The sequence below is a fragment of the Polistes fuscatus genome, unplaced genomic scaffold (genome assembly GCF_010416935.1).
Source record: "Polistes fuscatus isolate 324 unplaced genomic scaffold, CU_Pfus_HIC Scaffold2, whole genome shotgun sequence".
NCBI lineage: Eukaryota > Metazoa > Arthropoda > Insecta > Hymenoptera > Vespidae > Polistes > Polistes fuscatus.
The window spans coordinates 10,927,930-10,940,355 of NW_025113096.1; the positions used below are offsets into that span (position 1 = coordinate 10,927,930).

Below are 12,426 nucleotides of genomic sequence, written 5' to 3' on the forward strand. Positions count from 1 at the left end.
CAATTTTCTTCTTGATCTGTCAATTATTGTAGGCAACATATTATTCTAATCATTTATATCTTTATATATATGCTATATTCTTCAAAATTCTATCATTATCTTATCCTAGAGATTATCTAATCTTTATAATTTTATACTTTCGATGTTTTTGATTATTTTCTTAGAAAGATTTTATCAAATACTTGTATCGGTCAATCTCGTAACATTGATTCAAGTAAGGTGTATCAAAATTATTACGTGACTACTTTATTGATATGAATTTATGATGATATTATAAAATTTGTTTTACTAGAAACTAATCTTATAATCTAAGCATAAAATCATATCATTAATCCGTTAATTTGTATGTTGTACACTCCTTATTATATGATAGATGCACGAATAATCCTTCCAATGTTTAACCCTTTTTACCAACTGCCTTGATGTTTGAATTAATGATTGGAACAATAACGTCTTCGTATCCATTGAAGTAATTAACAAGTGAATCTACAAAACAAGATAACATTAACTGATTCGTTTTTGTGTATTCTAATTATTATTCATATTTTAAAAAGGCACAAGTACAAAAGCATAAGAGGCGCGTGCCGTGTCTCTAACGACATCTATTAAAGATCGGTGCAAGTAATCGCGAAAAAACGAACTTTGGTACAAAACTTAAATAATTAGTATATGAATGTTTATTTTTAAATCCAAAAAACGGAGACCATTACAAGTAATTAAAAAACAAATATATTCTAATTGATTATGCTTAACAAAAATACTTCATTTATATTTCGCGCGATATGCAGAAATTTTCCATATGAAGGTAACTTCAATGCATTAAACATCAAAGTTTCAGAATCAATGGACAATACTATATATTTGAAGATTATGATAATGTAGTATAGCTTCAATATTAATGTACTACTTTAATTACACATACTGATAACTATAATAATAAAGATTTTACTTTGTAATTACCTTTGAATGAAATAAGGATTCTAATGTATAACAGCAAGGAGCAACGCATAATTGTCACTCCCCAACAATGGCACTTGGCGCGAAGATTCAAAGATGACCGTGCGCATGCGCACAAGTGGTATTCTCTTTTTTCTATTTTCATTTGATTTATTACTTATATAAATATTTCTCTATTTATTCAACGTCGATCTAATTCAATTAATATAATATTTATAATAATCGAAAAAACGAAACAGAAAAATTAATAGATGAAAGTTTCAAATTCATAGTTATTCATAGATTCGGCTGAAAATAGTAAAAAACAACTTCTATTTATATCTTTTCTCGAGAAACGATATTAATCGAATCGTACGTATCGACTTTTTCTATCTAGCCAAATATATCGTTTTTTAAATTTTCTTTTTAGGAATGGACATTTTTGTAAATATCTAATGGTTCTTTATTTAAATTTGCGATGGCGCCACGGATCAATAAGTATATTAATTTACCGAGTCGATTTATCGAAAAATCGTTCGTTATCGATCGGAACGGTGAGGGCGCAGCTTATATTATAGGAATACGAAATTTCGATGTTCTTTCTTGTGTATTATGTGACATACTAATTTTGCCGATATTTTTCTTAAAAAAGTAATGTCGAAATAACAAGCAGCTAAGACGTGCCTTACGTTCTAATAGCTTATCGTCTCTTTATTTGCTTAACTTAACGCAAAGTGAGTTATTCTCGCTAACAGATCCTTCGGCCATCTTATCAACTCGATTCTAAACAAACGTGCCTCAACGGATCCGCAATGGCGGAGACAAACGGGGCCGCAAATTTAAACACAAAAAATGGAAATTTTATTTGCGGTGTTGTAGAAGGTGTGTAAACAATGTTAAATTATTCTTTTGGTTTTATCTTTACGATATATTTATTTGTGGTTTGACAATGAAAACCTCATATTACTTTACTGTGGACACAGATGTCTTTTTATTTATTTATTTTGTTTCTTTTTTTCTTTCTTTTTTTTTTATTTCACTTCTCTTGTCTAGTTAATAATATATTACATTAAATTTAATTTTTAATAGGATTTTATGGAAGACCATGGACAACAGAACAACGAAAGGACTTGTTTCAAAAGTATGTTTCTTAATATACATAGAATATGTGCAATGGAATTCAAGAATTTGTTTATATTTGTAGACTTAAAAAATGGGGAATGGATTCATATTTGTACGCTCCCAAGGATGATTATAAACATCGTGCTTATTGGAGAGATTTGTATACGGTGGAAGAAGCTGAACATCTAACGGGTTTGATCACAGCTGCTAGAGAATGCGGTATTACATTTTATTATGCTCTATCTCCAGGATTAGATATCACGTATTCTAATGCCAAGGAAGTGGCAGCATTAAAAAGAAAATTGGAACAAGTCAGCCAATTTGGTTGCACCGCATTTGCCTTATTATTCGATGACATAGAACCAGAAATGAGCGAAGCAGACAAAGAAATGTTTCAATCATTTGCACATGCACAAGTATTAACATTTATTCTTGACAATTTTTCCTACATCCCTAACATATTTCATTATATCATTTTTTTTGTGCATGCAGGTTTCCGTAACCAATGATATTTTTCAACACCTTGGGCAACCTCGTTTTCTTCTATGTCCAACACAATATTGCGCTACTCGAGCAATACCCAATGTATCTTCTTCTGAGTACCTGAATACTCTTGGAATGAAATTAGCTCAAGAAATTGATATAATGTGGACGGGTCCCAAAGTAATATCCAGACTTTTAACTATTGAATCTATTGAAGAAATTACAGAAGTTCTTAGAAGGCCACCTGTCATTTGGGATAACTTACATGCTAATGACTACGATCAAAAAAGAGTTTTTCTTGGCCCTTATTCCGGTAGATCACCTGATCTTATTCCTAAATTAAGAGGTGTTTTGACCAATCCTAATTGTGAATATGGTGCAAATTTTGTTGCTATTCACACATTGGCACAATGGAGCAGATGCAATATCGATGGAAAAAGAGATTTAAGTCTGAGTATGTTTCATATTTTTCTATTACTTATATATTTTAAACAGTACATTATAATAACTAACTTCTATATTATTTTATAGACGACACTGTATCTGCTGATATTAAATTAGAAACAGAGACGGAAGATGGAGTTATTGGAGAAGACGTACCTTCAACTTTATCTCCAAACATGTATCATCCGCGTCATGCGCTCAAAAATGCGATAAATGAATGGTTATCAGAGTTTAATAAGAAAAAAGCAGCATGGGGTGTCATAGCAAAACCGCAACCATGTGTTGCCCCAACAATTCCAATTCCAATTATTCCTTCTGTTAATACATGTATGAGTTTGACATCCACTACAACGACAACGGTTCCAGCAACTCCTACACCAGTAACTAATTCTAATCACTTACAAGCATTGGCTGAAGTATGTTCTACTGTCACAAGTAGCGATAGTTTTGCCCAGCCGTCTACTGGACCTATTATGAATTCTTTAGTATCTGATACCAAAGTAATCAGTGAACCTATAGTTTCAACAATATCTCCCAGTATAGGAAATGAAGCAATTCCATCAATCATGTCTTCGGTTGAGCCAATGGATTGTAACACAACTCCTAGTGATTCTCCTGCTCATGGAATAAAAATACATGTAGAAGATGACATTATGGTAGAAAACACTTCTGTGAGTCATTTGTAAATTCTATTTATAGAATCTTTCAATGTAAATTCGTATTAATTTTGTTAATCAAATTTTCATAGACGTGTAGCGAAGCTTCTGCAGGTATGCAAGTAGATGTAGATGCTACTTCACCAACGGTAAATGGTACACAAATGATTATTGAAAATGATAGTGAAACTCATGAGAATAATGATAATATAGATCAAGATTCTTTGTCAATGAAAGATGCAGACAAACAATTAACTCAAGAGGATCTATGTTTGTTGTGCGATTTATTCTATTTACCATTTGAACATGGCGGTCAAGGTATTCAATTATTACAAGAATTCAACTGGCTAAAGAGCAATGCTCACGTTGTTATGAAAAAATCAAAGGAAGAGGATGTTGCTTCGCAATCTGATGTAAGTAAATATAATTAATTTATAATTTATTTTGTAACATGTAGATTTCACTTCACAATTCCAATAAAAATATTTCAGATTGAAGAATGGCATGCTCGTGCAGCTAAAATGAATGACATGTGTAACGCAGTAAACAGATTATTTCAACGACTTACGTACTGTAATAATCGCGAACTATTATATGATTTATATTCATATATGTGGGACATGAGAGGAGTTGTGTCATTACTAAATAGTTATGTAAAATGGTTAGGTAAGTTATCTCTGCTACAAATACAATTTTTTTACAGTAGATTAAATTTCCTGAAAATAATCTATTCTTTTTGAAAGCAATGTAATATTTGAAATTGTACGTATGAATAATATCCATTGAAATATGCATTGAAAGTGATTACATATTTCAATTAGTAAAATATTACACTAATGATGAAAGTCTGCTAAAATGCTAATATGCTGGTACAATAATTTAATTTTTAAATATATATATATATATTATCATAATTTTATATTTTTAAAATAAACAAAATTAAATTAAGATATATTAATTCGATTCTAAATTTTTATTCTCAGTTTACTGCTCACTGTACTTGAACTACATTGGTTATGTGGAATAATTTATTATAGCTGCAGACAAATGCTGTTATTGGCCTTTCTCAAAAATATTATTATTTATTATCTGTACTTGTATTTCAGAACAGATTTATCTACAATATTGGTAAGTGTAGCGTCTTTTTTAACATTTATATTTATTAAATTTTTTTACAAGGAAGGTATACTTTCATTATAATTATGTTACTATACTTCCTAATAATAATAATAATATTTTAGTTACAATTAAAAATCATGCCATATATTGATAGTTAAATAATAGGTTTGAGTACAATATAAAGTAGTATTAAATGTGAACTTTATTTTATCTTTATTTCACTTCATGCAATTTCTGTTAATTCATTTTTATTTTTCTTATCTAATTGTAAAATTATAATTATAAATATTATTATATTTTTTTTAAGAAAAAGTTTCGATCGGAAAACATTCCATAAAATCTGAAAATTATTGATGTACTCTTCAGTGCTGTTCCATCATACATTATTAGAGTTACACGATTGATGATAGATAGAAATATTTCTTATTTTAAATTATACACCTTTACTTAATACATTCCAAGAAGATAGAAATTATTTATTTATGATGTATTTAATATAAATTTTGAAATTACATGATTGTATATCATTCTGTGGATCGCATATCCACAAAATTATTTCTTACATTTATTTCTGCGCTTTAGAAATAAATGTATCATGCGGCATTGGATAAAATTGGATAAATAAGATTGCTAAAAACTTTAATCAAATTTATATATGTTACTTATTTGTTGTGTGTGCGCGTGTGCGTGTGCGTGTGTGTGAGTAGTGCATCTGCTAGTTTAAACAAATTTTAATTAAAAAAATCGATTGGTTTATAATAAATTCTTGTTTACATATATAGCAATCTTATTTATGCAATAATTAATTTAATTAGGTCAGCCACACATAATTAAATTTAACTGAATGAATGAAATAATTAAAATGAATATGAAAATAAAACTAAATGTTGTGGCTTTCCTGCGCAAAATGACTGCGGCACAAAACTTACAAGATCAATATTTTTGGGAAACTATTCAACAGCATTTCTTCATGGATAAGCAAATATCGGATTTGAAATCTTCTTGTACCAGCTATTAACATATCAATTGACTTTCTTTTACAGACACTTAGCAGAAATGTATTTATAGTGTATCATTCCTATAATAACAGGAATTTTATTAATTAAACAATCATATTTATAATTATTATTTCCAATATTGACATTTCTGCTATGGTAATAATATATGAGGAATAATACGACTTTAATACGCTGACTAACTACTACTTTGTGTTTTTGTCCTGTTGATAGCATTTGGCAGATTCCCAGCAACGATGACAACGTATACCCAGGGAAGCTACACATGTATGCGATTCATCAGTTTTAAGTAATTTACCATTGCGCGCGCGATTCGCGAGACCTTGAATCTTAAAACAATTTACTATTTTTTTCTATTATATATTCAAGGTTTTGCACAATACAAACACATTTATTATTTTCCTTTTTAACATAAATAATAAATACGCGCGTAAAAGCTGCATTCCTATGCCTTAGGAGATTAATGCGCGATTAATATGCGATTTTAACGCATCATACCATAATGCAGGATGAGCATACTTATTAATATTATCAATTGCATATTTATTTTAGTCGGTTATATTTATTGCAACCATTGTAAATAATATATCGAAACATTTTTATTATTTAATTTCACATTTAAAAATATTTGTTCAATGCTGTCGAAGTTTATTCGCTATTTATATTGTATAGTAAATTTGAGAGTGATATATTTTCAACTATTTCGATTTTTGTATTTATTGATTTAGATATTTAATAAGACTAAAATATTTTTTGCAGATAAAGTATGTTCAATCTGGTATATTTAGCAAAAAAACACTGATAGATATATAAAATTTCACAAACTCTTGAAACTTAATGCTTATATGGTCAATTACGATAGAAAAAAGAAATATTAGTTTTGACGTTTATCTCATATTTATTATCACAAATAATTTTATAGTCAATATTTTTTAATAGTTAGTTCTTTATAGTCAATATTTTCTTTAAAATAAATAATCGTAAATGGCCTGAAAAATATTTTCTTTTGCCAAGTTGCCTTTGCTAACTTATTTTGCTTAGTTCCAGAAATTATATTCTTTCCAGGATAATGAAAGTTTTATTTCAGGTGCAATTTGGCAAGAGAAATAGAATAATTTCATATACATTAGACCAAGAGTTTATGATCATTACAAAATAGTTTTTGTAAATTACAATCCTATCACTTTTCGTTTCTTCTTTTATAACAAATAAATAAATCAATTGAAACACGCGATTTTATCTCACAAACATTTTAAATAACTTAAAATCTTTTTTATATTTACAATAGTACTGTGCATGCACAGTATTTTTTTTTTCTTTTTCTTTTTTTTTACTTTTATTTTCTATTCATATTTTGTTTTACATATTTATGAGAAAGAAAGGCACTTATATAGATGATATACCACTATTCGCGTAATGTCATTTTTATTAAAAAAAAAACGAAAAAAATTTGTAATTTTCAAATTGACATTAGTTTCTTTCCCCTTTATTTCTTGTATTTAGACAACGCCAGTTTTGAACAAGATAATTGAAGGAAAGAAAATGAAATGCCATACTTAAAAATCCATTTGTGCATGACATAGATATAAGCAAAATTGATGCCCAATGCAGTGGAGGCCATTTCAATATGTTCGTAGACATAAAGCACGAATGAAATTATGTATTTAATAGTAAACTAATTAAATTTTTTTCTGTGCCCTCAAATAGGGTTTTCTAATGGTTGGAAAGAAACATTTATGAGTGGTGATCAAGAACCATGGGTTTTTCGTGGTGGTCTTACAGCTGATCTACAGGTAGAATTTGTCTCTTTTAAAATTAATGTAAATAATCTTACATCTTCCATATATTGTTCTTTTATTTTAGAGATTAATTCCAGTGGATAGCGGTAATGATTTATTTGTTTATAAAGCGCCAGAGGTACCTAGTAGTACAATATATACGATACGGCCCTATTTATCGAGCGATGAAGGAGCAGTTTATGCAGTATGCAATCAAATTTCTAACTGCACGGGATCATCGGCTGTAGCAGACAAGTAGGTGTATATATAGAATATTATTTGTGTTTTTTATTATATCTTATTTTATACATATATCATATTACTCTTTCAGATTAGTTGGCGGATTTTTAACATTAAGTCCTGAATTATGTATGATTGTTGAAGATGAGAATGGAGTTGTAGGATATGCACTAGCTGCCTTAAATGTTAAATCTTATAACCAGAGGATGGCAGTTTCTTGGATTCCTGAATTAAAAATGAAGTATCCTTTAGATACCGGCATAAATAATTTACCACAGGATATTCAAGTATGTATATAAGTATAATGAATATGTATGTCTTTATTTAAAAATGTTATGTAATGATTCTTTGTCATCATCATTTTAATTTCTATTAAAGGATGCAATACAGTATTTTCATACATTTAACCCGGATGTATCGGAACAACTGTGTAGACATCATCCATCTAAACTTTTGTGCTCAATACTACCTACTGTAACAGATCAGTCAATTCCTAAAAGATTGATAACTTGTGTCTTAGCAGCTTTAAGAGCTAATGGTAAATATTTTCTTAATAATTATACACGATCATTTTTCATATAAATCTGTTAAAAATGAATACATTGTATATTTATATAGGTTCTTTTGGAGTTCATACGACCATGTGCTCTACGGATAAGGAAATGAATGAGTTTTATACAAAATTAGGTTTCGTTGAATTGAATCCAGCACAAGAGGAACATCCTGCAATAAAAACAATGTGTAGAAGTTTCTAACAGAGACTGAACACGTCGCTATTATTTTTAAATAAAGTATATATACTTGGAACTTCAACGAAGAAAGGATTTATGGCATAAACAATTTCGTAATCAAGTAAAATTTGTTTACTCCGAATTGGAAACAAAATCTCATCCTTTTTTACAGTTTTTTTTTTATTTTCTGGTAATGTAATATATATTAAAACATAAGATGTATACTCTTTCTCTCTCTTTTTTTCTTTCTCTCTTTTCTCTTTATAGAGACATAATGAGTAAAAGAGTATTTAATGTAATTAAATAATTTTTATTTCTTCCTTTTGCTACATGATATTAAGTTAATCCTTTATACTCTTCGCAATTCCTTTACTAAAGAAATGTCTAAATTTTGGTTTAGTTCAATTTATAAAAAAACATCTATATAAAAAAGTAAACGCGATACTAAATAATAATAGTAATAAAAAAAGAAAAAAAATAAACTCTTTACTTTGAATAAATAACAGATAAAAAAAATTTACTGAACATGTTCATACATATAACAAAAAAAAATGATGATTGTTCTAACAGAAATGTCACAATAGTATAAATGATTTCACTCTCCTCCGTCTATTTAACATAATGTGGTAAATACGTATATATCATGTATATATTAAAAATAAATACTGTATAAAATGTGGATGTAGTGTCCTTGATAAAAGTTAGCAAAAGAGAGTATACATTTTTAAATATTTCGAATTAATTTGTATTATTAATATTTCTGCTTATACATGCAACACTATAATGTTCTAACGATTAATTAATTTACTGATCATTTGTGCAATTAATATGTACATAAACATGGGCTATATCATAAAATGCCATTATGTGTGTTCAATAATGGATGTCTAAATCTTATGACTTGTTAAAAATATTTTGTTATAAGAGATATATTTATAGTCAATTTTTATTATCATTATCTGTTTTAAATAATTACGCCATTTTGACGACACAAAATTATTGATTTTAAACAATATTCATTTTATAATGTAATACGAGCCTAAAAATGATATTAGAAACGTTCAAGCGAATATTCTAAACCTAAGCACGAACATAATTTATGTATCTCTACTTGTAATTTACAAGTATAATTTACAAGTGTAATTTACGATTTCTTGTTTATCGTTTATTTGATCATGCAGCTTTATAAATTCTTTTCTTTGTATTTTAACGTATACTGAAATTTATATATTATAGTATTCTCTACAACTATCTATAAAAACATAAATAATATACATATATATATATTAGAGTATTTTCTATTGCTAATATTAATTAACTTGATAATTTCGTAAAAATATAAATTGGTTCTATGCAAATGCAGGATACATTATTTCAAATTGTGATATAAGTATAGTTATTTCGTAAGTATTATTATTTTGTTTGCATATTATTACGTTAAAAGAAAAATTATGTATGTGTTATTATCATAATTAATGTTTTATATGATATGTAACAGATTATTTGATACTTAAATTTACGATCATAGCCCAATAAATTAATAAATAAATTATAAAATATAAATGCACATACATAAATAATTTCATATAAAAATTCATATTTAAATTTATACTTACAGACGTAGATCTAAGACATCGATATATTATATCGCTGAAGATGATGTATTTCTTTTTGTAAAAGACAAACCTGTAAACGATATTTGTACAAACTTGTGGAATCATTTTTCGAAGTTACTTATGACAACAAACCTTTTTAATCGTGTCATTTAAAAACTTTTGTTTGGAAATTGACGTCATATTTGTAATTCCATCCATATTTATCGTATTTAATGAGTCCAACAATTCAATGATTTTTTTATTCATGTTACTGCAAAAATTATATAAAAGTTATAAATACATTTATAACTTTTAGTACATAAAATTTTGAAAATGATTTTATATCGTCACAATACTTACGCAGGTGATACAAATATTGATTTATTTCTTCTCTGCAAATTCGTTTGATCGTTCTGAAAGAAAATTGTTTGTTATAATTTTATACGGCACTGTAACAAGTAAATTTTAGTAAAATATCTTACCGAATTATTTTCTGCGTTAGTTATATATAAATCGTTAACATCTTCAATAGCAAATGGGATGTCGCCTAATAAACATGAACTAATTACATTTTAATATTTTAATATTTAATTAATTAAAACACACAAATTTTGTATTGTACCTTCTCTTCTTTTTGAAGCTTTCTCCATACTTTTATGGAAACTGGTTTTATCATCTCTCCACTTTTGTAGAGCTATCTTGTCTCTGTATAAAAAGTATGAACAGTACAGAAACAAATGTTTTAATATCGATATGTAGAATTAACCATTGGTCTATTTAAAAACAGAACGATGTATCTGATATTAACAAACAAATTTATTGATACTACTATATTATTAAAAAAGAATGACAAACACAATAATTATAGAAACAGATAAAGTATCTGTGTTTTAAGTAGACCATCTTAGTGCATTAGAAATTTACATGAATGATTGATTATTTACTTCATTTTTTGAAGTACAGAAGCTTCTTTATTCAACATTTCTGTAATTTTATTGATCCATAAAAGTTGTTTTTGTCTAACAAAATCAATTCCTTTGCTGGCACATCTACAAATACAAATTATAATTAATTTGAATAATATACTAATTTGATGTAATGAATATTATATTAATTTGAATATTTATACTTATATCATCATACCTATTACTTGGTTTATAAGCTTTCCTCTTTTCTGTCATAGACATTTTACCAAACTTATTCGATATGTCACTGCAACTAGAGCAATTAACAACTTGTAACATACTTGATGTATCTTTGTTATTCGAATCCTTATGAACAACTGTTAATGATTTAGGTTTTGTTTCTGTTTAAGATAATAAACTAATATATATATACATATATATATATATTACAATTTTGTTTTTACTTGCAATGAAAATACAAAATATATTCTTACGTTTCATAGGTATTACTCCAATTTCAATTTCATCTGGATGTAATTTGTTCCATTCAGTTTTTAAAAATGTTAAAATACTAGAATATCCAAGTGCAACGACATTCTCTGGTGGCATAGTTAGAGGATTACGCGCTACTTGTAAATTCTTTAATCTTGGTATCAAGCCTGCAAATTTAATCAATTATTAATATATATTACAAGTAAATTTGGAAATATACAATAAGACAATGAATACTTTATATAGCATATTTACAGAGTTCTAATGGTAACATTTGAATTTGATTTCCTTGCAATAAAAGTGTATGCAAAGAAGAATGAAATTTGATATTCTTTGGTAAAGATTTCAATTGATTATTCCGTACATCTAACCATTCAAGATTTTGTAAAGAAGGAAAAAGTTCATCAGGAATTTCTGATAATGCATTATTTTCTAAGTAAAGCATCTATAAAGATAATGCACTTATATTAATATAAATTAATAGAACATATATAAAACAGTAAAGCTAACTTAAGCATATATAATACCTGTATTGTTGAAAAATGTTGTATTATATTATCTGGTAATACTGTAAGTCTTGCATTTGACAAGTCCACAAACATTGAATTATAAACAAATTTTTTGTTAGAAATTGGTACTAAATCTTCATATTGTTTATTTGATTCCTGTGTTGCATCTTGTGTTATTACCGAAGAAATATCAGATATAGAGTCCAAATCATCTGCAGATACAGGGCACAACTCGCTAGTACGTAATGCTTCAGGATCTTGAGCACGTGTAAACACAAAGATTAAGATATATTTATTATTTAGAAAATTATTGAACAATAAAACTTTGTCTAGTTTTATACAATTGTTTATACTTAATTATTTACCATATGATTCATTTGGTATATTAGCATGGTTTTCA

At 27.4% G+C, this 12,426-nt stretch overlaps 1 protein-coding gene across 3 annotated transcripts; it reads left to right on the forward strand.

The window, feature by feature from the left end:
* Window positions 1-1,439: 1,439 nt before the first annotated feature.
* On the forward strand, window positions 1,440-8,664 carry LOC122516433 (protein O-GlcNAcase). Of its 3 annotated transcripts, XM_043634225.1 has the most exons (14): window positions 1,440-1,818; window positions 2,026-2,077; window positions 2,141-2,474; window positions 2,551-2,995; window positions 3,073-3,656; window positions 3,734-3,797; window positions 3,879-4,054; window positions 4,133-4,307; window positions 5,990-6,043; window positions 7,484-7,569; window positions 7,640-7,809; window positions 7,886-8,081; window positions 8,173-8,332; window positions 8,413-8,664. In XM_043634225.1, exons 1-14 carry the CDS (start codon window positions 1,749-1,751, stop codon window positions 8,547-8,549), a joined length of 2,703 nt encoding a protein of 900 aa, XP_043490160.1. In that variant the 5' UTR covers window positions 1,440-1,748; the 3' UTR covers window positions 8,550-8,664. The 3 variants fall into 3 exon arrangements, with proteins under 3 accessions (XP_043490160.1, XP_043490158.1, XP_043490159.1); XM_043634223.1 differs by having other exon boundaries at window positions 1,441-1,818; window positions 3,734-4,054; XM_043634224.1 differs by lacking the exon at window positions 5,990-6,043 and having other exon boundaries at window positions 1,441-1,818; window positions 3,734-4,054.
* Window positions 8,665-12,426: the final 3,762 nt, after the last annotated feature.

What these genes read in the sequence shown, in the direction of transcription:
- LOC122516433 (XM_043634223.1), top strand. Translation starts at nt 1,749, where the DNA reads ATGGCGGAGACAAACGGGGCCGCAAATTTAAACACAAAAAATGGAAAT. An exon ending in TTATGGTAGAAAACACTTCT is followed by an intron (nt 3,657 to 3,733) that starts GTGAGTCATTTG and finishes AAATTTTCATAG; the next exon opens with ACGTGTAGCGAAGCTTCTGC. An exon ending in TACCCAGGGAAGCTACACAT is followed by an intron (nt 6,044 to 7,483) that starts GTATGCGATTCA and finishes GCCCTCAAATAG; the next exon opens with GGTTTTCTAATGGTTGGAAA.